Raw genomic sequence first — 26,335 nt, 5'->3', positions numbered from 1 at the left:
AGCGTATTCTGGAAACCAGACTATCTTTCGAGCACAAGACCTGTTTGGAACAAATAAAACAAACACTATGACGACATATGGTTTCTGAGTCCTCCTTTCATACGGATATTAACCCCTAGACCGTACTGCCCTGGTGGGACCCCTGACAGTTACTTACTTTGATAAAAAAGGAGCAAACTGAAAAACGGTTGTGTTTTGGTGGTATGAAGAGTTGAGTTACTATCCAGATAGCGTTATGTGAATGTAAATATGGAAGCCTATTTATGAATCACTAGTGTAGAACGTGAAGACCAACAAGTGTTACGGCTAGGTAGCTTACCTTCTAGACGAGGCCTCTGCAGCCAATCTGGTTGGCCCTTAACAGTTGCACTGTTGCCTGGTCTGTGTCTGGGATCCACGCGGCTGCCGGAGCTGGCGCAAGGAGGTGTCACCGTACTGAATTCCTGAGCCCATCCTTTCAGGGTCAAGCTCCCCTGTGAAGTCGAAAGCAGTTTTTTATTGATGATATTTCATACTTTACAGGTTTTCACATACAGGTATATTCTATAATACAGGTTTGTAGTATACCATGAGCTTGCACGAGTACTGTGCGGGTTCAACCGCTATGGAAGCACAATCCAGCCTAAAACATATCTAACTACACACAGAAAGTACAACTAAAGACACAAAGGCACAATAGACTTCGAGAGGAAGGGCGATATGTAATAACGACTACATGAAGGAAGTGTCGGAGCAGCCACATGTACAAAGACAGAGTTAAAGGAGCAACAATTAAGAATTACAGAGCTCTTGCACAAAAAGAGGTGGCAAGCATGAATATCCAGGTAGACCGGCAGTCCAAAAACTCACATGCACCTAGACATACATACATTACCCAGATACATGAAAAAACGCAGTCTCCAAGTAACCCACACACAAAGACAGAAATACAGTCAGAAGCGGAAAATTAAGACACCGAAATGTAGGACTCAAGTACACAAATTACACATCACACATGGAAGCAATGAGAGAGCATCGTCCCCACAAAGAAGTCACATGAAGAAAGTAATCACAGAGAAACCATGCGGAGGAAGAAATCCAGAGAGGTCATGTATATGAAGGCATATAGAGAGCCAGCATGTGGCCTGTGCCATTCAAAGCTGCAGGATTCAGCACAGCTCAGCAGAAGAAAAGGTAAGCACCAAAATCGAACCACAGGAGTAGCCACATTCAGCAAGGCAGTCAAAGAATAAGCCTTATTAAAGAATACGTTTACAATAGCAGCCACACAGGGGTGTGGCCAAGATGGCGGCTGTCTAGGGCCATTTCAGCTTTGCTGTGCAGCCAGTTTTTCCTAGCATGCATCTTTGAGCCATCTCAGACTATCCGGCAATAGGCAATCAGTGGAGGAAGGTGCACTTTGGACAAGGACACCCAGCGTGGTGTCGGAGCCCACAGAATTCACAGCGGGAAAACGGAGCTCGCCGCATGGTGTGTTACTAAGATGGCGCTCACAGTGGAGGCCAACCAGTAATCGCAGAGCAGTCAGTGGCATTTCGCCTGAGGAGTCTCCGGCTGCAGGACTGCGTGGAGGAGCGCCGGCCCAGCCATACACAGAGCTCTCCCCATAACCGCCCTTTGGAGGCAGAGGGGCTGCGTAATCATCCTACATGTTAGCCGAGCCGGAATCTGTGTGGCGAACGGATTGCACAGCGTATGGATGACCGACAGGTCCTGAGCTCAGGGCCTACACTGGAAACACCACATGCATCGAACTGTACCCACCCATCCTCACCGGGAGCAGCGGGGGCCACGTGGAGGTTGCTGACCAGGAGATAAATGGTAACCCCATGCTGCTGACCCTCATACGGGAAACGGCTAGAGGCAGCCCAAGATCCTGACCTACCCGGAAAGCCTACAAAAGACACCATCTCTTGGCTGGGGATTAATGAGGTACAGATTTTGCTTCTAGGCTGAGTGCCCCATTGCTAAGGCCCACCCACATTGGTCCTGCTCATTGCCTCATGACCAGAAACAGCAGGCCATCCACTGAGCTATACACACAGGGGACGCATCACAGTGCACCAAACTCACAATACCCCCAGTTGTGGTTCATGATTTACAACCACATCTGCAACAACTGGCCAATTACACCTTGAACCACGCTGGACCTTTCCTGGAGGAGCCTGGGAAGCCAAGACTGTGGGGTCCCAGACTGCTTACCCACTCCCCTGAATACCTTTACAGACTGCTCTCTGCTTGACCCTCTAGACTGAGGAGGGGGAAGTGAGATATGTTGCCAACAATTAAGCACACCCAAAAAGAGCGCCCTACTTCCACGGACTGATCATAGGAAACCCCACTGCCCTGAGACCTCCGTATAAAATAATCCTCTGGTAGCTAGGACGACACAACGGACCAAGATGTACTCCACCCTTAATACATACCCTAAGGCCACCTCAAAAAAGAAGGAATACTTGACCACACCAAAGTACTGCATTCCCCACGAGGTACATGCCCTGGAGTTTGATACTGCAGACTCAGACACCCCTATCAACCAGGCGTTTATGGAATCTCGGATTGGCAAAATAAGAGACGATATTGCTACACTCAGTGACAAGGTCACCACTGACATCGAAGAAGTTAAAAAAAGATGTCAGAGATTGCCCACCGGGTGGCCACCTTAGAAAATAGCAGCGACGCGAGGAACGAAGACCTTGACCACTACCGACGTGAGCTACTGAAACTAAGGGACCAAAAAACACCAAGCTACAAATACACCTGGAAGACCTGGAAAACCGCTCACGTTGCTCAAACAACAGGGGTGTCCCTCTAATGGCGGACTCAGGCGATCTAGAAGGTTACATCACCCATCTTTTTCGCCATATTCTCAATGACCTGGAGGAGAAAGACATTGTTCTAGACTGTACTCACAGCACGGAGAGGTATCTCGCCGCAACTGACGCCACACAGGCCATTCTCAACTGCATCCATAACTATACATAAAAGGAAGCTATCATGGTGGTGGCATGCGAACATTGTCCAATCTTATTCGAGGGTGTGAAAATCTGGCCCTATGAATACTTATCACCAACAACACTCCAACGAGCCACGTGCTCAAACCATCCACCACTCTCCTCAGTGACAAAAGGAATTAAATAAAATGGGGTCCCTCTTGTTTCACCTGACCTTTGTTTGGGGTAATAAAACACGCTCGGTTGGCACCATGGCTGAAGTTTGTGAGGTCCTGGGCTTGACCAGCTCTCCTAAGGAAGAGACTCTGCTTACTCAACCCTGGGGATCACCAGCACGCCAGGCCCATGGCAGGGGAGAAAGCCGCACATTCGAAAGAAATCCACTCAAACCAACAACAGATGAGAAATACTGAGAATGCTTGACCCTCCTCCGGCAAATTTAGCTTCAGGAGGCCCTTCTCACACAGGACTCCGATTGACCACCTTAATAACCAGACTCAAACTTGCCCCTACCAGACACATGGAACAAGACCAGAGTCCCGGACCTTACCTTGGCGATGCTAACCACACCATGGGGCATGGGCTGCAGACGTCTTATCCTGCGATCCAGCAACGAGACGGCAGATCAGCCCCACCAACCGCAATTTCGGACTGTCTACTCATCCACTTGAGATGTACTACAACATGGCAGAATATATGGCACCTATGGCTGGAGCAAATTAGTTTTTGGTTCCCTCAGTTAGGTTCCCCTCCTCTACCACAGCTGGACTACTTGACTGGTACGCACCTAGATGCTGCTTGGGCACACAGCAGGGCGACAGCCACTTCCATTCTATCCTCAAGGCCAATCTCCACACACTGCAGGACAGATGATTAGAATACTCCGCCTCAACATCCATGTTCTTAACGCACTTATGAAGCGCCTTGCACTTTTGCTCCTGCTCTGAGCCTCCAAATGTGATATTTGCCTTCTACAGGAGACACACCACCTGAGGAAGGACTGGGGGCAGAAAATGCCGCTGGTTCGACGACCAATACTTCTCAACAGGACCAGGCAAGGGAGCAGGTGTGGTGATGCTGCTAGCCACTAAGTTTCAAGTACATGTCACCTAAACACAGGCAGAGATAATAGGGAGACTTTCTCTGTACGCTTTCTCCGTACACTCCTACACTTTCACACTTGCCACACTATAAGCACCACATAACAGGACCAATTTATAATCCATACCTTTGGCCTAGTCACCACATCCCAGAGTCAAACATACCTGGCAATTCATACAGGATGTGTTACACTGGCTGCCGGAGGCAGGACTAACTGATGCCTGGTGGTCACAACATCCCACCGATAGAAAATACATTTTTTTCTCAGCTGCCCATCAGGCATATGCCAGTGTTAATTACTTCCTGACCCCACACTGCATTTTGACAGCCAATGTTCAGACAGAGATGGGGGGGGGTCTCAGCTCTCTCAGACCATTCCACCATTAAAACTCCTTTCCAGGTCCCGGGGCTGAATGCCCCCCACTGGACCTGGTGCCTTAGCAAGAACCTCCTTCACACACAACACCACTGTTAAAGCGCTTAAGGAGGCAATCCAACAGTTCCTCCACTACGACATCCCAGACACCCACATCTCCTACTATGAGTCACACAAAGCGCCAATCAGAGGCACGCTCATAGCTTTTTTGGCCGGTCTCAATAAATCAAGAAAAGAGAAACATACCTCACCAGAAGAACAAGTACTAGATCTTGAAAGGTCCCACAAGCAGTTTAGCATTCATAGGGTACCACAATAACTGATCATGCAAAAAACTGCTCAAGGCACTAGATATGAACAAGCCTTCACTGCACCAAACAAAAATATTATGCAGGGGCAACAAAGCGGACCAGCCTCTTGCTCATAAATTATGGTCTCAGAACCATAAGACTAGAATAACAAAAATTCACTCGGTGGAAGGAAATAAGGCATGCACAAATAAGGATACTGCACATGCCTTTGAATGCATCTATTCTACGTTAAGTTGCTAAAGGAATTCATTATAGTACACAACTCGCACCCTAAGGCGTATCTCGGTGCTCAACAACTAGAAGAGGCATGTGCAAATAGACCAGTTAAAACATTCATGTTTTAAAAATTGACAAATCATGACACATCCTTATTAGTAAGGGAAGTTTGTTCCAATGAAATGGGCCAAGGTGTGAAAAAGATCTGCCACCCTATCTGGCGGTGCGGATTCAATGGTGTTTTAATAAATCCTGAATTGAAGACCTGAGGAGTGCGAAGGCTGGTATTGATTGAGCCTGTCATCCAGAGAAGTGGGAAGGCCCTTTGTCAGTGGCCTATGGGTTGGAAAGCCCAGTTTAAAAATAACACGCTTCCTGATAGGTAGCCAATGAAGGGCTTGAATAATGGCAGCCGAGGCAAAGCAGGAGGGAAGGTTACAAATTAACTGGGCTGCGGTATTCTGCACCACTTGGAGCATAGCCAGCAACGAGTCAATTGCTGCTACTAAGAGTGCATTTCCATAGTCCAAGCGACTGGTAATCGGTGCCTGGACTAGGGTTTTTTTCTGGATGAAGGGAAGCCTAGGACAACTTTAATCAGTAAATGTATATTGGCAAAACAAGTGCCACAGGTTGTACTGATTGTTCCTTCATAGAAAGTGCCTGATCCAACTAGACACCAAGGTTTTTAACAACCTGTTTTGGGCATGGGGCAGGGCCTAATTCAGCAGGCCATCAATCCGATGATAATACCTCATGAGCTTTGCCAAATAGCAATATCTCTATTTTTTCACTATTTAACTGAGACAGCTGTTAGACATCTAGTCAGCAAGTTTCCTCATACAGTCCAGAAATCGTGTTTTCACCATATTTGGGGCCTGCTCAATGGTGATATTTAATTGGGTGTCATCTGCGTAAGACATGATCTCAAACCCGAAAGATATAACAATCTAGGCAAGCGGGCCATGTATACATTAAAGAATGTCGGGCTCCAAGAGGAACCCGGTGGGACTCCTCTATTAACCAGCATCTTGTGGTTACTAAAGGAGTCAATAAAGAGGTTTTGGATACGATTACTGAGAAAATACCTGAGCCAGCGTAGCGCTTTGCCATGTACACCCGCGTTGTGCAGTCTGCTGATTAAAATAGAATGCGAGACCGTGTGAAAAGTCGCTGACAGAATCAGCAGTAACAGCACTGCAGGAGTACCTGCATCCAGTGAGAGTCTGATGGCATTAGTGACTACCACTAGTGCAGTTTCCGTGTTGTGCATTGCTGTGAAACACGATTGTTAGGAGACCAGCATCTTGTGCTCTCACAGATAGACAGTTGGTTGTTTGTTTATATAGCATGCTAGACACTTTCCAAGAATAGGCAGCACAGAGATGGGGGATAGCTGGAAAGAATATCAGCATTGTTGCTAGTTTATTTTTTCGTGTGTCGGGGGACACTTGGGCAAACTTCCACTCCGCCGGAGCCAGAAAAGAGGCAGAGTCCAGAGAGAGATTGAAAAGGTATGCGACGATGGGTGCAATACAGTGGGCTTAGGAGGCAATGGGCAAATGTCCAGCGGAGAGACGGATTTAGCACAGACCAACATTGCTTGTACCTGCTCCAACGAGAATGACTTAAATTCCTCTAATACAGAGGAACTAGTAGGCGAAAGCATATTGCAGAGGTTTTTTTTTTTTGCAGAGTTTTTATATAGCGCAAACTTGACCTGAATCGGGTATCAGAGTGCTTTATGTAGCACCAGTTACGTTACATGAGGACATGCATTCATTTTTGTTAGGCACGGGGAGATTAAGTGATTTGCCCAGAATCAAAGGATGTTCAGCGTCATTGCCGAGACTCGAACCCAGTTCCCCAGATTCGAGGCCGACGGCCCTAGCCGTTACGCCAACTCCTCTCCCCGATATTGAAATCTAAACAAGAGCCCTGTTGACTCTGAGTGGTAGGAAAAATATCATAGATGTTATTAATCTTGTCTTCAAAAACGTGTGCTAGAGAATCACATAACGATTCGGAAGCTGTGGTGGAACGATTACAAGCATGCGGCTTCACAAATATGTTCAGCACATTAAAAAGCTCCTTAGTGGAGTTCCCTGCCTGGTTTATTTTGCCTGCAATGTAATGTTTGCATGCTACCTTAATATGTTGGTGATCATTTTTTAGCTACATCCTATACATTTTAATGCAGATGTATAAACATCAGAGCCCATTACAGTATCCAAGATCAATAGGTACCTTGACGATGCGTCCATTTCACACTTGCCGCCCTCACAGGCACTCTTGCTAGAGGCGAAAAGTCACCTGGATGAAGTCCTCTCCATCATAAGGCGACTTCAGAAGCGGTGATCATCGTAATACTCAAACCCGGGAAAGAACCCACAAAATGCTGCTCGTAAAGCCCCATCTCCCTTTGCTAAACCTTTCACTGGGTATCCTGACCGCCCACCTCAACCCATTTATACAGGGCCTGGTTTCATACCGAAGTGAAGATGCAGCGACAATACCAAATGGTTGCTACATCTCATAGATAAAGCATCCCTCTCCCACATACCCATGCTCCTCATATCTACTGAAACTGAAAAAGCGTTCAACAGGGTACACTTGTCCTTTCCTTTGGCACGTTCTCAGCACAGTGGAGCTCGCTTTCAAAAATCAGTGAGGGTGTAGCTACTTATGCCCTGTAGCTAAGGTGAGACCTCGCAGGCTTTTGTGATATAAAGAAGCTCTCCTCAAGGGTGCCCTCTCTCTACCCCTTCTGTTTGCCCTGTATGGGAAGCCATTTGCAGAGCGGATTAAGAGCATCACTATCAGTAGCCAGGAACATACAATAGCATTAAGCACTGATGAGTTCATGGTCACCCTCACCCAGACCTCATCCTCCCTGCTAGCCCTACTAGGTGAGCTTGAGCTGGTTAGCGCCATCTCAGGCTTCAAGGTAAACATTCAGAAAACACAGGCCCTTAATCTCACAGTGCTCCAGCAGCATAAGCTGTGCCTGAAGCAGCAGTTCTCTTTCCCATGGGTGAAACACTGGGTGCCCTACCGTAGACTCAAAATTTGCCCCTTCTCAGAGAAAATAGCTGAGTCCAACTATGCTGACATTATAGCCACCTGCTTAGATCTGAGAACATGGAAAGGGGTGGGAGGCCTTTCATGGCTAGGCAGGATAGCTGTAGTGACAAATGGCCCTGCTGCCCAAAATACTGTGGCTAGGCAGGAGAGCTATAGTGAAAAATGACCCTGCTGCCCAAAATACTGTATGTTACACAAACATTCACAAGATACAACACATGATGGCGTTATATACCTGGGGGAGGTATATATGAGCATTCCTGACGGTGGCAGAACGAGGCTTGGGGATCCCCTACCTTACTCTCTACTATCTAGCAGCTCAACTATGGTACATGTGGAATATAACATGTCACTCTTGGAAAAACACTGGTGCTTATTAATAAACCAAGGCATTGCAGAGATACACATATGGAAAGTACCTTAACTTCTCATGTGAAACCGCCTCCCAGGGTGTAAATCTTACTCATTGTAAGGGTCATAGTGGAGGCATGGACAGTCATCGTTTCCAGGGGCCTCTCTCAACACTCACCTCCCCCCTCCCTGCCCCTATACTTGGCAATCCTGAATTCCCCCGCCAAGTTAGGCTCCACTGACCACACTTGGCAAATAGCGCAAATAAAGGATTGAAGGTCTCTAGGACCATACAGGCCTCATGGACCTGCGGCAAATACAGGACAACTACGGGCTCCCAACGGAGGAGGGCTGGCATCACACTGCTATTAAGCACCACTGAATCACCCAACCCCAGGCCCGCACTGCAGCCAGTAGACCCCTAACAAAGTTTGAAAAATGGCTCATTACGAATAGAGGAGATAAATGCCTGATGTCAGCCACAAACACATTGAACAAGTCAGTGGACAGTAACAAATCACCAGTACAAAGAGGATGGGAGGAGAAACTGGAACGAATCCTCACTTCCAAAAATACTCAAATCCTCTGCAGGGCACAGATCTCCTCCTTCAGTGTAGCAGACAAAGAAGCACTGCTTAAAGTAATGCACTATGGGTACTATACCCCTGAGAAGATGGCGAAATGGAAGCTTGGCAGCAAAAAGGACTGCTGGCACGAATGTGGCCATACAGGTACCCTGACACCTTCTCTGGCGCAGCCCCACAGGTATATGATTCTAGGACAACATCTTGAGGGATGTTAGGGAGATTTCTGAGAGAGATCCCAGCTACACACTGCTGGGTCTCCAAATTGTATTGACCAACCACACTTGTGAATGCAGACTGATTGAATAGACTCTGGGACGTTATTCGTAAGGAAAAACTTACAGCATCAATTGATAACAAACTGCCGCACTTTAATAAAACATGGGCCCCATGCCTCTTATTTCTCTCACAAGACTTTCATGAACTCTCTTTCCTGAAATACCTCCAGGTCCTAGGCTCACAAAGCTGGAGCCCAAATCCAGCCAACAGGACGGAGAAGGACAAGCCTGAACTTAACACTATGTGTTGCCAAATCCAGAGACCTTGTCTAACAACCAGTGGCGTAGACTACCCTGAAAAACAGTTTGCCATTGGGCAGGAAAAGGCAAAAATAACAATCCCACACTTTATTGATCCCATAGGCGTTTACATGTCCCTCCCAGTGGTTGGAACAGACCAGAAGAGAGTATAATACGTACCAGATTCAATTTTAGTCAATATAGTCCTTGCACATTTTAAAAAGGCTTCTTCTACGTTTTCGCCACTCAAAGCGCTAGTCTCCAAAAACATCAATTCTGCAAAGCAAAGAACAGAGATTAAAGTAATAAAACTGAATACATCCGTGACATTTCCGGCTTAAATCCTGCCAGCAGCATTCAAGGGATTAGACGTGAAGGTGAAAGATAGAACAAGGGAAATCATTACAATATGGTTTCGGAAGCTTGAATGTATGTGGAATTTGCACAGCTTGAACCTAACCAAAAGGCAGGGGAGCAATTACCAAGACTAGAGCAGGCATACAGTCAACAAGTACTGTGGGAGACAGATGGACCTTGGGGGCAGGACTGTACTGTTACTTCATTGAGAAGTAGCTTTTTTTGTTTTTACTTTTTATTTATTCAATATAACTAGAATAGACAACATCCAAGCAGTGCCACTGAATTCGGGTACAGTGGGAAAAAAACGTAAACAGTACACATTACAGTATCCTCCTCTGCAGTACAATGCAATGGGAGCCCCTTATGTAGGAGACAAGTTCAACCTGTAGATTAGTGAACCAGAAAGTGGTAATAACAAAGCAAGAAACCCTTGGTCTGACAGGGTATAATAGGCCACATCATTCAGTACCGTCCGTGCCTTTCACACTGAAGTTTTCCTCTCCAGGAGACATAACCAGTTCACACAGCGCCACCCGTGCATTTAAATTTCCGTGAAACTTTTCATAATTTCTACTACGTTTCATGTGCACCTCCTCAGTCAGCGACCATTCTGCCACATACCTTTCTCAGCATTCTACAGACGGACCCACTGCCCCATCCACATTATCGCTACTCGCCTCTTAGCCAACACCAAGGCCAGCTGCACAAAGTCATTCTTCTCCTCTTGGGCCTCACCAAGTTTCCCAACAGAAAAAACTGAGGCATAAGGATTCCCCGCAATCAATCGATCTATCAATCGATCAGGGATTTATAAAGCGCGCTACTCACCCGCGAGGGTCTCAAGGCAATGCTGTAGTGAGCACAAGCCTATCTACTACCAGCATCTAATAAGCGTGTACCTGTGAATCCCCAGGTCAAATGCATAAAATCAGCCCACTCGCGGCTACAGCCCTGATATACAGATGTTTTATCTGGAAACATATGGCTCAGTGCCAACGGTGGTGTGTATGTGTGGTGAAGAAAGTTAAAATGAATCAGCTTGAAATGCGAATTACTAGAAACTGTCTTTGCAGGGCATACACTTGTACCCATTTCTCTCCAGGCAGCGGCTTCCCAAGGACCTGCCGCCATGCTTCCCTGACCCGCAAGGGTCAACATGCTACGTCAGCTGCCATGGTATTGCATAGCAGCGACACCAGGTGTATCCCTACCCCACAGGACAACATGACCCCCAAGGTGCCAGACAAAGGAGACGCCGCAGGAAATGTCCAAGTCCGCCGGGCAATGTCAGCTAGGCCCATGTAATGCAGAAATTGGCCAGTATCCACTTCATACTCAGTCTGTGTGCCTTCGAAGTAAATTAAATTCTCATTCGGGTACAGACTAAGTTGCAGCCCTCTTCCCACCATGACTGATAGGAGATATTGGCCTCCATGCGCCGGAGTGGAGCAAGGATCCCTATTAGCAACTCTCAATGAGATGGAGCTCTCCTAAGGACTTCTATCACCATCCTATACCACACCAGAACTTTCTGCCGGACCACATAAGGGAGGTTTGCTGAAACACTTGACCTCTCCATTAACAGTGCAGGAAGAGTCTCTCCTCCGACTGCCCCTTCCAACATTCGTTTCTCGCTGTTACTTTCCGTGGCAAGCTATCTTTTCACATGTTGCTGTGCGGCTGCAAAATAGCAATACTCTAGCCTCTGCACTTTCTACCCGACCCTACCCTCATCAAGGTGTTTCCGTCAAACCTTCTGCGCCAGCCCGCCCATAGAAGCTTTGTAAACAAGGAATACAGCTGTTGCATACTCTGGAGAGCAGGGGGCCAAGAGAGTTCTGTATCGTGTAAAGACAACGAGGGAGGAGCACCATTGTGGAAACAGCTATCTTTCCCATAAGCGATAACGTATTACAAAATGTTACTGAGGACCAAAGTATGTCCAGTACCCTGCTCATATCATATTGCAGCTGAATCTTCATCGTGTGGGCAGCCAGGATTCCCAGGTAATGAAAACAATACAACTCTTACTTGAGCCCCAAATCCAGCAGAATATCCTTCGGGACACCAACCAATGCCGCCAATGGGAACATCAACGACTTCCTATGACTGAGGCACAGCCCAGACACTGTTCCAAACTCATCCAATAAGTGCAAAATCTCCCAAAGAGATTCCCTAGCCACTCTGAGGTAAAATACTACATCATTTGCGTAAAGCGACACTAGAGGATGCGTCACTTCCAGCTCTATGCCTGCATCGAGACAGTTCCTGACGAACCAGGATCGCCATGGGCTCCATAGCCAGTGGAAACAGTAAGGGTGAAAACGATCACTCCCAAATCCCAACAGTCAGAGTGCAGGTGCCCCAACCTCACCCTCGTGTTAGGGCGTGTGAGATGTAGCGGTCTTTAAGTAGTCTTTACCTTTTTCCTAAACTGGAGCCAGAAGTTCTTCCAGATCTTGGGTATGAAGATAGAAAATGCCTGCTGCATTCTTTTTTACAGTCTCTACGTCTTATAATGCCCTGGCTACTGCGGACGCATAGAGACACCAGAAAAGGAAAACTTGTCTGCAAGGCAAGCATTGGTGCTGTCTGTGATGACTGTAATTAATACAGCCAGTTTTTAAGAGGTGTGGACCGGCAAGGGGAGTCAATGATGCTGCATATTTCTTTAGGCCGTGGATGAGACATGCTGCAGCTCTGATTAAGCACGCAAGCCCTCAGGAGGCTGTTTCCTGGACAGAATATAGCAGATTATAATGCAAAGGATGATCCATAGCGAGATTATCTGCTTTCTGGGCAGGAGTGGTATGGGCAGAAGGCATAGAGGAAGCCGAAACTCCACTCACACAAAACACGTCTCCGAGCGAGTCTCACCTTGGAAACTCCAGCACGCAAAACTGCTGACACTTAGCATTCTTGGCAGTGACGAACAGATCTAACTAAGGCTCGCCCCACTGCTGAAAGAGGCCTTGCACCACCTCTGGTTGGAGGCCCCATTTGTGATCCGCTAGGCATCTTCCACTCTGGCGTTCACAGAGGCTGCCAGGTGTTGAACCACCAGGGAAATGCCCTGATGTTCCAGCGATGTCCAGAGGTGCAGGGTCTCTTGACCAAGGGTCCATAACCACACCCGCCCTGCTTGTTGTAGTACCACATGGTGGTGGTGTACGTGAACACCTGCACTATCCTTCCCTCGATCGAAGAAAGAAAGGCATTTACTGGAAAGCCAATCACCTGCAGCTCCAACATGTTTATGTGGAGATTGGACTCCGCTGGAAACCAGAGTCCTCTGATACTATCTAACTTACAGCCAGTTCCTGCATTTAAAGAGAAATTGCAGCGAACTAACATAATATAAGATACAAGCCAAAGATCTGTGCTCTAAGCTATCCAGAAGGGACTACCCAGCCACAACAGTGGCTAAGTGTCAAAAGAGGGCAAGGAACCAACCACGAGAAAGTCTCCTTGAAACACCACCAAAAAGTACCGCACCAAACACCTCGACATGCGTCACCACTTACAGCATAGCTAGCAATACAGTGAAAAAGATAATAAACAAAAACTGGCGCATAATAACATCTGGCTCACTAGACTGGCCGAAACCAAGATTCGCGAACAGAAGAACAGGGAACAACAAAGACATGCTTGTGCACACACGACCCCAAATATCTCAAATGAACAAAACCACCAATACACTGTGGAACATGCAACCAGTCACAGGTCACTAGCTCTGCGGACAGTTCTCAGTATGTAAATTAACAACTGCCACCAAAAGCATACAACCAACACCGGAGCTCAAATGGATAATTAAACAGCATACCAACTGTAACACAACACATGTTGTCTACATGATCACTTGTCCTTGCAACCTCAGGTACATCGGAATGACCGGTCGCAAAATAAAGCAAAGGATCTGTGAGCATAGGAGTAATGTCAAATTGAAACGCGAAACAACCAAATGAGCGCGCACTACATTGAACAGGAACACTCCATCAATGACCTAAACTGGGTTATTATTGAGACACTAACTGGGACAACCCAAAATGCAGAGAAAATGCTCTCTGAAAAAGAGCAGAGATCGGTACACCGTCTTAAGACAGACACATCAGGTTTAAATGATAACATTGCCTGGCTCAGCATAAAATGATCCCCTTTCTAATTGCTACATTCGAAAAATCAACCTTCCCTTGGGTGTTTTTTAATCTATTGAAAACCATACCCTCTGCATTGCACTCTATTACTGTTTAGTTTACCAGAAACAATTCTTAACTTCAGAGTCTTTACCACTAAGACTATAGACCCACGTAAGTCTTGTGTTACTTTTCACGACGGATGATGCAATATAATGACTACGTGTGGGTAATGTTTTTTAAGAAACCAACCTCTTTCTGGGTGTCTTAATTTATTGAAAACCATCCCCTTTTTTCCGTTGAACTCAATTACTGTTTAATTTTCAAGAAATACCAGCATCTCTAGAAACAACTCTAAAATATCAGTCTTTTTCACTAAGAACACAGACCCACGCAAGTCTTTTGGTACTTTTCACAACGGATGATGTAATTTAATGACTGTGCGTGAGATCTCGCGCCACCCGGGTCTCTGAAACAAGCGCCAGCTCAAGTCGTGCAGTCTGCAGACGAGGTAGGATCACCGCTGGACTCCGCAATTGAAGACACGTAATGTACACAATAGCAAAACGCTAATTTAAACTTTATTTAAATCCAACAGCCGCCCGTTGAAGCCCTATTCAGGACTTCCAAAGGTACGCATTTTGGAAGGATTGTTTCACAGTGCTTTGTACTGCTTTTACCCGCGCTCAGAGCGCCTGCTTGTAATATTAGTTAACAGACTTCCGTCTGATACGCATGCCTTTGACCGCTGTCACCCGCATGATAAAATTAGAAAAATCGTTTTTTTGGACGCCCATAACACACGCACGGCCCTTAATCGCATCTCCTTAATGCCGTAACCATGCGTATCTTCAATATACACATTTTGCTTAAAGGGGTGTGAATATATTAAGTAGTCATAAACCTTTACACTGACAAAGAATGGCACATCCTCAGCCGAGCACCTAAGGGACTGGCCTAACATGCACCAAGTTTCACAAAACTTTAACAATAAACTTGAGCCAGTAAAATGACACGCAACTGAACGCATGACAATGAACTATTAGTCCTACACGCGATCAGTCTCCTGTGCGAATCTGTTTCATTTGCATTTCTATATAAGTAGCTACAACTTTCAACAGGTAAAACAGCATATAAAGTATTGCCATTTTCTCCTGTTTGCTTAAAGATATAAATAATTGCCAGTTTCTCCTGTTTGCTTATGTTTCATACTACATGTTCAAGTTGAACAAGAGCGAACATCGCCATCAGACCTATAAATATGTTTTTAACAATATTTATTTAAAGTAACTTATTTGCACTCCACATCACCACTGCACTCATCATCACCACTGCTCGTCTCTTTCATTCTAGGTACTATCGACCTCAAATTCAGAGTATTCACACTCTGAACAATACCATTCTGAATTGGACAATACCCAATTCTCATACTGTTCTTAGGTCCTGAAGAAAGCCCAATGACCCCCTTAGGTGCACCTATAAGGGCTGAAACATGTCGACCATCGAATTGGACTATGATAGTGCGGAGGACTCAAACAGTCCTTCCCTGCACTAACTTCACTTTTTATACAGTCTTCTCATACAACAAACGGAAGAAACAAGTTACTTACCTGTAACTTTGGTTCTCCAGTATTGGTAACTTTCGTAGACTCCCATAGCTTGTATCATTCCCCGTCGTCGGAATGGGAGTCTCGGTATCCAAAATAACATAACAGTAGGTACAAAAGAGAAAGAAAAAAGGCCTAGGCCTCATTCCCTTTTGTAGCATACCTACCTCTTTTTGTAAAAGAGACCAAAATAAAGCAACAACCAATCAGATTAGCCTCACCCCACAGAACCTTCCTGAGAGAACCTCAGAGCCTCAGATTTTCGTAGCCGTTGTGTAACAGTACAACCAAACCGTGTGAGGGCTGAGCTTTCCCAGGGGAAGCGGGTGGGCGCATGGGAATCTATGAAAGTTAACAATACTGGAGAACCAAAGTTACAGGTAAGTAACTTGTTTCTTACTCCAGCATTGGAACTTTCATAGATTCCCATAGCTTGTATCAGAGTAGCTAGCAGTAAGAAACACATTTTGCCTCTCTGAGACATCTCATTGTGTATTACTATACATCACCGTACTTTACCTTGTGTTTTTTTTTTTTGCAACATAAAAGTACCATGCAATCACATAAGAACAGTACATAGCAAAATGTGCAAGAACCATACAAAGGAAGGAGGGAAGAAAGGAAAGCTCACCACTCAATGGAAGAGGTTCCTCAGGACTGCCTGGCCCACAGCCGAGTCTTCCTGCGCCAAGGTCTCCAAACAATAATGTCTTGTAAAGGTGTGCACGCTCCTCCAAGTCGCAGCTCTGCAGATGTCTTTAATCTGGACCCCCGCAAAGAGAGCCGTAGAAGAAGCCATGGACCTCGTCGAGTGTGCTCTAATTCTGCAATCTAGAGGCTTGTCCGCTGCAGCATGACAGAACTGAATAGCACTGGAGATCCATCTAGCAATACCCTGTTTGGACAGGGGTAACCCTTTGCGGGGAACACTGAATGCAACGAACAGTTGCGAAGATTTTCTAAAGGTTTTAGTATGGTCCAGATAAAACTTCAAGCACCGCTGCACATCCAGCGAATGAAGTGCCCTTTCCGCCGGTGTAGATGGTTGAGGAAAGAAAGCCTTTTCCCAAATCCTCTGGGCCTCCTGTGACAACGGAAGAGACCTGGTGCCCCCTTCTTTGTTGATGTAATGCATGGCCGTGGTGTTGTCCGTGCGGACGAGAACCGCGGAACCCTGCAACCGCGGCAGAAATGCTTGAAGAGCCAGGCGGATCGCTCTGAGTTCCAGGAGGTTGATATGAAGGAGGTGGTGCTTGGGTAATCAATGCCCGCTGACCTGCAAGCCCTGAAGCACCGCACCCCATCCGTCCAGGGAGGCATCTGTTGTGACCACATGAGGAGCCGGATTGCTTGCGAAGGATAGACCGCGGGACAAATTCTCCTCCTGTGTCCACCACAAGGCAGCGGCCCTCATTGCCGCCGTAATCTTTACCTTGTCGTCGAAAGAGCCGTGAACTTGTTACCACTGCATGTCTAGTTGTTCTTGAAGAGATCGCATCCGTAATCTGCAATGGGGTATCAGAGGGATGCACGAAGAGATCATGCCTAGCAGGGATTTGTAACGGCGTACTGAAAGACACCTTCTTCTCAATAGATGTGCCAAAGATTTCAGCTTGTCTTGCCTCTCGACAGTGGGGAAAGCCTTGTTGAGAGACGTGTCCAAGAAAGCGCCTAGGAACCTTGCCCTCTTGGATGGGCAGAGCGACGACTTCTCTCTGTTGAGAGTCTGACCCAGATTTGTGAACAGAGCTGTACACGCCCCAACAGTTTCCTCCGCTATGAGCCTGGACGGAGCCTTCAGCAACCAGTCGTCCAGGTAGGGGAAGATTTGATAATGTTGCTTCCTGAGGAAAGCTGCTACCGGTGCCAGGACCTTGGTAAAGATCCTCATGGCAGAACGAAGTCCAAAGGGTAAAACCCTGAATTGGAAGTGGCTCTTGGCTACTGTGAAGGGTAGAAAACTCCTGTGAGCCAGATGAATAGGGATGTGAAAGTACGCATCCTCGAGATCGAGAGTGGCCATGAAATCTTCCGGGTTGAGGAGATGCAAGATATCCTGGAGACACACCATCCGAAAGGATTGACAGATGAGATAGGTGTTGAGCTCCCCGAGATCTAAAATGGGTCGCCATTTCTCCGGCGTCTTCTTGACCAGGAAGAACCTGGAGTAGAAACCGCCCCCCCTCTGAGACAGGGGAACCGGCTCCACTGCTCCCTTGAGGAGCATCTGATGTACTTCGAGCCTTAAGAGACGCAGATGTTTTGAAGGCATGGCGACAGGGGGCTTGGAAGGTGGCATATGAAGAAACTCCAGCGTATGACCATCTCGAATGATGTTGAGGACCCAACGGTCCGATGTTATCTGGGCCCAGTTGTGAAGGTAATGGGATACCCTGCCTCCCACAGGTGTCAACGGAGAGGAGGGTACAGTAGGCAGAGCCAGAACGCCGCTATTGTCTTTTGGAGGAGTCACAACCCTGGTGAGCCTGTTTCCCTCTAGTGGTGGAACGAGAGAAAGACGAGGACTGGCCTTGTCGTTGTTGGTACTGCGGGCGATACGACTGAGGTGTCGAACCATAAGCAGAGTACCTCTGTTGTTGGAACGAGCCTCTGTAGGACATGGTACTCTTCCTTCTGGCCCCACGGAAAGGCACTTTACGATATTGGAGAGTGCCGAGAGACCTCGCCGTTTCCGTATCTTTTTTAATGTCCTGGAGGGCATCATCGACATGTTTCCCAAACAATGCCTCCCCGTCAAACGGGAGGTCCAAGATCTTGTTCTGAACCTCCGGTCGGAACCAAGTCGCCCGGAGCCAGCCCTGTCGACGAAGAACCGCAGCACCTGCCAGTGCACGGAAAGCGGTAGTGGCGATGTCCATGGCGCAGTCAATCACTTGCGCCGACGAAGCCTCCCCCTCCTGAAGAATTTTCCTGGCCTCCGTCTTGGCCTCCGATGGCAGTTGGTCCAAGTAAGGCGAAAGGTCGCACCACATTTGGCGATCGTACCGGCCAAGGATCGCCAATGCATTAGCTGCCCTTACCAAAAGACTGGCCATAGAGGAGAAACGTTTCCCCGCATTATCAAGGCGCCTGCCTTCTTTATCCGGAGGGGTGGTGAGTGGCGCCGAAGAGTTTGACTTGCGCTGCGCCACCTAGGATATTACTGAATCCGGCTTTGGCTGACCAATCAAGGACGCTGCACTGTCCTCAGGCGCCTTGTATTTCTTTTCCAGGCGCGGCAAAACCGGAATCACCGTAGCCGGGCTCCTCATAGCCTTCAAACCCTCATCCCAAAGATGGCCAACAATGGGAATCGAACGAACCACTTTCCTGTAAGGCTCCTTAAAATCATACAGGAAGCATTCCGCTGGGGCCGACGGCATAGGAAGCTGGAAGCGACTGGAGGCTCTTTCCATCAGCTTGTGGAAACCCCCAATATCTGCCGGGGGAGAATCCACCGAATCAGGAGTCGGTGAAGGCGGATCCGGAATGACATAGTCCTCCCACTCAACACACTGATTAGCCGTGTTGCCAACATCTGGACCCTCATCAGAGGAATCATCCGGAACAACCTGGATCATTGGCGGCAACCCTGGACTGGAAACTTGCAGGTGAGAAGCCACCTGAGGCGGTTGCCCCGGAGAAAAGGCTGTAGGAGCCGATGGAGTAGGCACAGCATGTACTGCAGACGAAGTCGAAGATGGAGGAGGAGGAGCGTGAGAAAATCTCCTCCGATAGTCATGTAACATGCCCTGGAGATCTGCCAGGAGTGAGGAAGGAACCGCAACCATACCCTGGCCGGCGCTGTCCTGACGCCCATAGGATGTTGGATAGGAGTACCCAGGCGTGTAGTCACCCTCCGAATCAGTGTCCTGACATTTCACGAGCAGTTGTGAAGGACTATGGGCATACCCACAGGAACCCTGATCATCCCCATCAGAATCTTCTTCTTCCAATAACAATGCGGGAGGCAAGGGGGTCACCCTCCTTGGTGATCTCATACCTGGTGTCAATCGCCTCAAGGAAACTAATATTCTCCGTCGACGAGGTCGTCGTCTGTACCGTCGGCAATAATGATTCCATCGTCAACGAGATAGTCGTTGAAAGCTGCACCGTCGACGACCGGATAGTCAACGAAGATACGAGCGTCGTCGACACTGCCGTCGACGAGACCGTCGACACTCCTGCCGTCGTCGTGATCGCCGACGTCGTCATAGCCCTCGTGGGCGACACCGTCGTCGCCACCATCGTCGACAACTCTCGTAGACGCTGGTATCGTCGTCGACACTCCCGTCGACGCTGAAATAGAAAGCACCGTCGTCGAGCCCGTTTTAAGCTGAGATTTAGAAGTCTCCGTCGACGGAGTCTTCAACTGCGTCGTCGACGATCTAGATTCCTTTTCTGACCTCTCTGAAGACAGCGAAGAGGGTTTCTTGAACGCCACAGTGGATACCACCACTGCTGGGGCAGTAGAAAGTCCTTTCCTCGCCTTTACTCCGTGGTGAGGAGATTTACTCGGACTCCGGCTCTCAGACTCACGGGGGGTCTTTTTTGAGGCCTTAGCAGGGCGGTCAGAGGATGGCGAAGGGGAACCCCTACCCCTTTTCACTGATCTGCGAGAGGAGGTGCCAGATGAAGATTCCTCATGGTCACTGGATGCAGCACCCTTCCGTGACTTAAGCTTCTGGAGCCACGTAAGAAAACGACCCTCATGGTCCCGGAGGGTCTTTGTAGAAAAGGTGCGGCAGATCTTGCATTCCGCAGCCTTATGTTCCGGGTACAGGCAATAAATACAATCCTTATGCCTGTCCTCCACGTAAAGCCGTTTTTTGCCACAGGTGGAACAAGGGTTGAAAAGGGCTTTCTTCTCCTTGTCAGACATCCCAGAAGGAAAGCAGCAACAAGTTGGAAGCAAAATATTTCTGAAAAAGCAGTTAACAAAGTTGAAGTGAGCAGAGCTCAAAGGAGCCTCCCTAAGCACAACCTGCGGTAGAAAATCTGAGGCTCTGAGGTTCTCTCAGGAAGGTTCTGTGGGGTGAGGCTAATCTGATTAGTTGTCGCTTTATTTTGGTCTCTTTTACAAAAAGAGGTAGATATGCTACAAAAGGGAATGAGGCCTAGGCCTTTTTTCTTTCTCTTTTGTACCTACTGCTATGTTATTTTGGATACCGAGACTCCCATTCCGACGACGGGGAATGATACAAGCTATGGGAATCTATGAAAGTTCCAATACTGGAGTAATACAAAATTTATTTTTAAGATAGTATGATGATCACTTTTTAAACAACACACTTCACTTGAGCACTTTTCACTCACCACCGATTACTGATCACTACTGTAAAAACCAGTGCTTCCCTCCAGTTGGAGGGAGCATACAAAAAGAGACCCAATGATGATGCTGTCACGTATCTGATACAGGCGGAGAATCAAGACAAAACTGCCACACGACCTGCCTATGTGAATGAGGGTTTTTAAAGTACTTTTTAAGTACTGACGGATAGAATACAGTGGACCCTGGTTGCAGGTACAAGTGATCCATTCCCTTTTGATTTTGATTGACTAATAGGAAGCTGAATGGCTCATAGCTCCTTCTAACTCACCCCCCTTCCCTGATTTAAACATCCTGCATATTGTACAGACAACTGTTATATGTATTCATTTATATTTGTAAAAACGTGAAATGCGGGTGGGAAATAAAGCTTGGGAATAAGAATTACGGGGCGGGAATATTAAACAAAGAACCAAAGAAAATTATTAAAACTTAACATGGTGTGATGATCATCCCCCCCTTGCCTGTCCAATAAGAATTAGGAGTTTCATAAAGTTGAAACATTAATGGGTGGTACATTCATTAGAAAGGTATAATTGAGGTAGTTTAGTTAGAATAGAGATCGCAGCAAGACCAGAATGCTGAGAGACCGGGATGCTGTCCGACAGCTGAATGAATGCTGAAGACTAATCGATTTGCAGACTTAGAATTTAAGCCAATTAATTAGAAGAACATCGCGGAAGAATCGAGGAGGGAAATAAATATCTAGAAGAACATTGCGGAAGAATCGAGGAGAAAGATAGTGTCAGAGAGGGGTGCGATGCAGGCATAGATCTAGAAGAGGTCATCTATCCTGTCCTGAAATCTGTCCTGAAGTCTTTGTCACCTGATCTTTCCCAGGGGACCCTTCCAGCTCCTTGGCCAAGGGGATGGTTTCCACACCATTCTAGGTAAATATTTTTCTGTGTAGTATGTCAATGTACTGCTCTCCCTATCCTCCTTTTCCTGAGTACTGTCACTGTGAAACTTCGTTCTAATTTAGTTGAATGATTTATGAAATAATTTACTTTTCCTTCCTTGGAGAAACGGAGTTCGCACTGTATTTTTGACTTTGGCTCACATGAATTAACTAGATAAACATTTAAAACTTCTCCCGAGTCTGTGGTCATTTCAAATATGGTAAGGAATATGAATAACTTTAATGTTATTTCACCATCAACTCTTTCCAACTAATAGGTCCATTGACCTGAGGAAAGAACTTTTTGATCAGTGAAAGATTAGTTAAATTTTGACAGGTAACTAATCTCATAAAAAGGCATTTATATAAAAATTGACGCCCCAGTGGTATTTACTAGCCTATGTGAGTGTGTGTTTATGGGCCCAGGTGAGTATATAACGTTTGAGTACCTGAGGTTGGTAGCCCGCTAGATCACACCCTTGTGGAATATGTAGCACAACCGCCCTAAAATTGGCTGAGGAGCCATATGAATTACAGGCAGGTAAAAATGTGATGATACAACTTCACATAGCCAATCATTTATTAAAATAGACTCTCTTGGTTTCATTTCTGCATCCCACCCGATCCAAGAAGATACTAAGAATCTATTTGTAAGGGACAAGGCTCAGAAATCAAATACTGAACAGAAGTAACAGTCACATGCCATAGTAAGTAGTGCTACAAAAACCTTACAATAGCATACTGCCATGCTACTGCACAAAGACAAGATCTTAGAATCCAAAACCAGGCATATTACACCAGCCTTAAATGCTCAGGCCGCAGACAACAGTAGTGAATGAAATAACTTCTTGGAATGAGATTTATTTTAGTCATTTTGTATCAAGAGTCTTTCGGTTGTTAAAAATGTTGCTTTTTCTCTGTACTCATTTTCTTTAAAAGTTGATTCACTGTACATATATTTTTCTATAACTATTTTCTGTATGATGGTTTCTGTGTTGAGTTTAAGGCAGTAGCGCCACGCTTTGGAGAGAAAAGAGGAGACAGCACTGTCTTGCAAAGCTTACAGAAATCCCCTTCTCCGCCCAATTAGAAAATACCAAGTAACATGTACAGCAACCATATGCTCCCCACAGGCAAGCCCTATTCACACTCCCCTTCCGCATATCAGATTAGCAACCCTTTTCACTCGTTACAGATTGCAGAATCTGTCCTTAACCTGTTTATTGCGGGTGTCAGCCAATAGTACACACCTGAACTCCCGCCCAATGCAATTGAATCCCCCCCGAGAGATAGATAAAAAAATAAATGACTCCAACCTTGTGGATCGAACACCTTTCGGGGCTATATATATCCCGCCAAAGAGGTGTGTGTGTTATATGGAATATGCTACTTACCAGTATGCATCTGTTCTTGGCATGTAGAGCTGCAGATCTACACACTTGTGCATAGATCGCCATCTGGTGTTGGGCCCGGATGTTTGCAGTTGTTTTTCCTCTTGGGAAGTCTTTGGAAGTCAAGAGGTTGGTGACTCCTCCTTTGGATCGTATTGCGCATGGGCTTCGGCTCCATCCTCAGATTGTTTTTCGCCAACAGGGAAAGATGGAGCGTAGTAATAACAGGAAAGATGCCCATGTGTGTTGTATCTAAATAAGATAAACTGGAACAGATAAAGGTAGCCGGGGAGACGGGTGGGCGTGTGTAGATCTGCAGCTCTACATGCCAAGAACAGATGCATACTGGTAAGTAGCATATTCCGTTCGAGGCATATGAGCTGCAGATTACACACTTGTGCATAGATTATATAGCAGTACCCACCCTTAGCGGCGACCACCCGTATCTGTTGCAGTGGTTTGAAATAATGTTTTGAGTACAGCCTGGTCCACACTAGCCTGTTGCTTAGTTTGCACTTCTAACCAATAGTGTTTAGTGAAAGTGTGTGGTGTTGACCATGTAGCTGCTCTACAGATATCATCTAATGGGATGTTCCCTAAAAATGCCACTGAAGCCCCGATTTTACGTGTAGAGTGGGCTTTAGGGGTAACGGATAGTGTTTGATTTGCTTTGTGGTAGCAAATCTGAATGCATTTGACAATCCACCTAGCTATTCCCGACTTGGAGATGGGGTTGCCCTTGTGTGGTGGAGAGAAAGAGACCAACAGCTGTTTGGTCTTACGGAAAGGTTGTGTTCTCTGTATGTAGTAGAGTAAGGCTCTTTTGACATCTAGTGTGTGAAGAGCTCTCTCTGCAACGGTCTGTGGTTGCGAGAGGAATACTGGTAGTTCTACCGCTTGGTTTAGGTGAAAGGGAGAAATGACTTTAGGGAGGAATTTTGGGTTGGTACGGAGAACAACCTTGTTATGGTGCATTTGGAGAAAAGGTTCTTGAATGTTAAGTGCTTGTATCTCACTGACCCTTCTGAGGGAAGTGATGGCTACAAGAAAAGCGGTTTTCCATGTTAGGAATTGAAGTTCACATTTGTGCAGAGGTTCGAAGGGAGGCCCCATTAGTCTGGTGAGAACGATGTTTAGGTTCCACACAGGTGAGGGTGGCAGTCTGGGGGATATTATTCTTTTAAGGCCTTCCATGAAGGCTTTAATGGCAGGTACTCTAAAAAGTGATAGATGTTGCCTGTTTTGCAGATAAGCTGCTATGGCTGTGAGGTGCAGTCTAATAGACGTATAGGCTAGATTGCATCTTTGTAGGTGTAGTAAATAGCCTATGATGTGTTAATTGGACACATCTAGGGGATTGATGGTATTGTTGGGACAATAGACAACAAAACGTTTCCACTTGGCGGCGTAGCACGCTCTAGTGGTGGGTCGCCTAGCTTCTTTGATGACGTTCATACAGTCAGGGGGAAGATGGAGGTAACCGAATTCTAGGATGTCAGTATCCAGATCGCTAGGTTGAGCTGAGCTGGGTCCGGGTGCCTGATCTCTCCATGGTTCTGAGTTAAGAGGTGTGGAGAGAGGTGTAACTTTTGGTGCGGTACTACAGATAGTTCCAGCAGTGTGGTGTACCACGGTTGTCTGGCCCAAGTTGGAGCTACTAGGATGAGAGTGAGGGAGTGTTGTTGTAGTTTGCGCACCACTAATGGAATGAGTGGGAAAGGCGGAAAAGCGTACGCAAATCTGCCTGACCAGTTCACCCATATCGCATTGCCTTTGGACAATGGGTGTGGATATCTGGCGGCGAAGCTTGGGCATTTGGTGTTTTTGTGGGTGGCGAAGAGGTCTATCTGTGGATGCCCCCACATTTGAAAGTGCGGGTGAAGAACTTGTGGATGTAGTTCCCACTCGTGGATCTGTTGTGTCTGTCTGCGGAGTAGATCGACCATAGTGTTTTGGACTCCTGGGACATGTTGGGCCAGGAGAAAGATTTTCTGGGGTATGGTCCATCTCCATATGCTCTGTGCTAGGTGAGAGAGCTGTGGAGAGTGTGTGCCGCCTTGTTTTTGTATATAGTACATGGCCGTCATGTTGTCTGTGCGGACTAGGACTGCCTTCCCTGATATGTGTTTGAAAGGCCTTTAGGGCTAAGAATATGGCTAGTAACTCCAGATGGTTGATGTGGAGTAACTTTTGTTGAGGTGTCCATCTGCCCTGCATGGTGTGATGTAGTAGGTGAGCTCCCCAGCCGGAGAGCGATGCGTCCGTTGTCAGTACTATCTGAGGAACCGGGTCCAGGAACGGTCGCCCTTTGGAAAGGTTTTTGGTGGTCCACCACTGCAGAGAGCGATGGGTACGACCGTCTACCAACACCAGATCTGTTAATTGACCCTGGGCCTGGTTCCATTGGCGCGCTAAGCACTCTTGGAGAGGACGCATCTGGAGTCTTGCGTGAGGTACTATGAATATGCGAGAGGCCATCATCCCGATTAGTTGCATAAACACTCGAGCTGGAAGGGAGTGTTGTGCCGTAAATTTTGCGCGTGGAGCCTGAATGCTTGTGATCCTGGCCGGACTGGGGTAGGCTAGCGCTTTTGAGGTGTCTATGGTGGCACCGAGGTATTGTTTTACGTGGGACGGTTGCAGATGGGACTTTGCGTGGTTTACCGTGAAGCCCAGTTGGTGAAGTACCTGGATAGTGGCATGCGTGTGTTGTACACACAGGTTGTATGAACTGGCTTTTATTAGCCAGTCGGCTAGGTATGGGAAGACATGGATGTGTTGTCTCCTGAGGTGTGCTGCCACGACTGCTAGGCACTTGGTGAATACTCGTGGTGCTGTTGTTACTCCGAATGGGAGTACTTTGAATTGGTAGTGTTGGTTGTCCACTACAAATCTGAGGAACTTCCTGTGAGCGTTGTGTACAGGAATGTGGAAATAAGCGTCTTTTAGGTCTAAAGTGGTCAGGAAGTCGTTTGTGCTTTGCCTGACGCCTGGGAGTTGGCCCTCTTTCGTGCTGTGGACACTACCAGGGAATCTAGTGGTGCTGGCCCTCTGATGTAGGATGGATCTGTAGGGGCAGCTTTATATTTCTTCTCGATGCGCGGGTTAATGACCCTGGCTCT

The 26,335-nt window shown here is 46.9% G+C and overlaps 1 protein-coding gene across 1 annotated transcript in view; it reads right to left on the bottom strand.

Moving 5' to 3' along the window:
- Positions 1-26,335, bottom strand: part of RAB4B (RAB4B, member RAS oncogene family) — a 233,910-nt gene that overhangs the window by 13,608 nt on the left and 193,967 nt on the right. The window contains exons 7-8 of the mRNA XM_085625782.1: positions 9,676-9,771; positions 320-473 (exon numbers count right to left, since the gene is read on the bottom strand). Of these exons, the coding sequence (XP_085481908.1) occupies positions 358-473; positions 9,676-9,771 (212 nt within the window). The 3' untranslated portion in view covers positions 320-357. The remainder of the gene's footprint in view (positions 1-319; positions 474-9,675; positions 9,772-26,335) is intronic.

The sequence above is a fragment of the Triturus cristatus genome, chromosome 9 (genome assembly GCF_964204655.1).
Source record: "Triturus cristatus chromosome 9, aTriCri1.1, whole genome shotgun sequence".
NCBI classification, from domain to species: Eukaryota; Metazoa; Chordata; class Amphibia; order Caudata; family Salamandridae; genus Triturus; species Triturus cristatus.
Note: the sequence above shows the minus strand (reverse complement) of the source record. Positions and strands in the feature narration are given on the sequence as shown.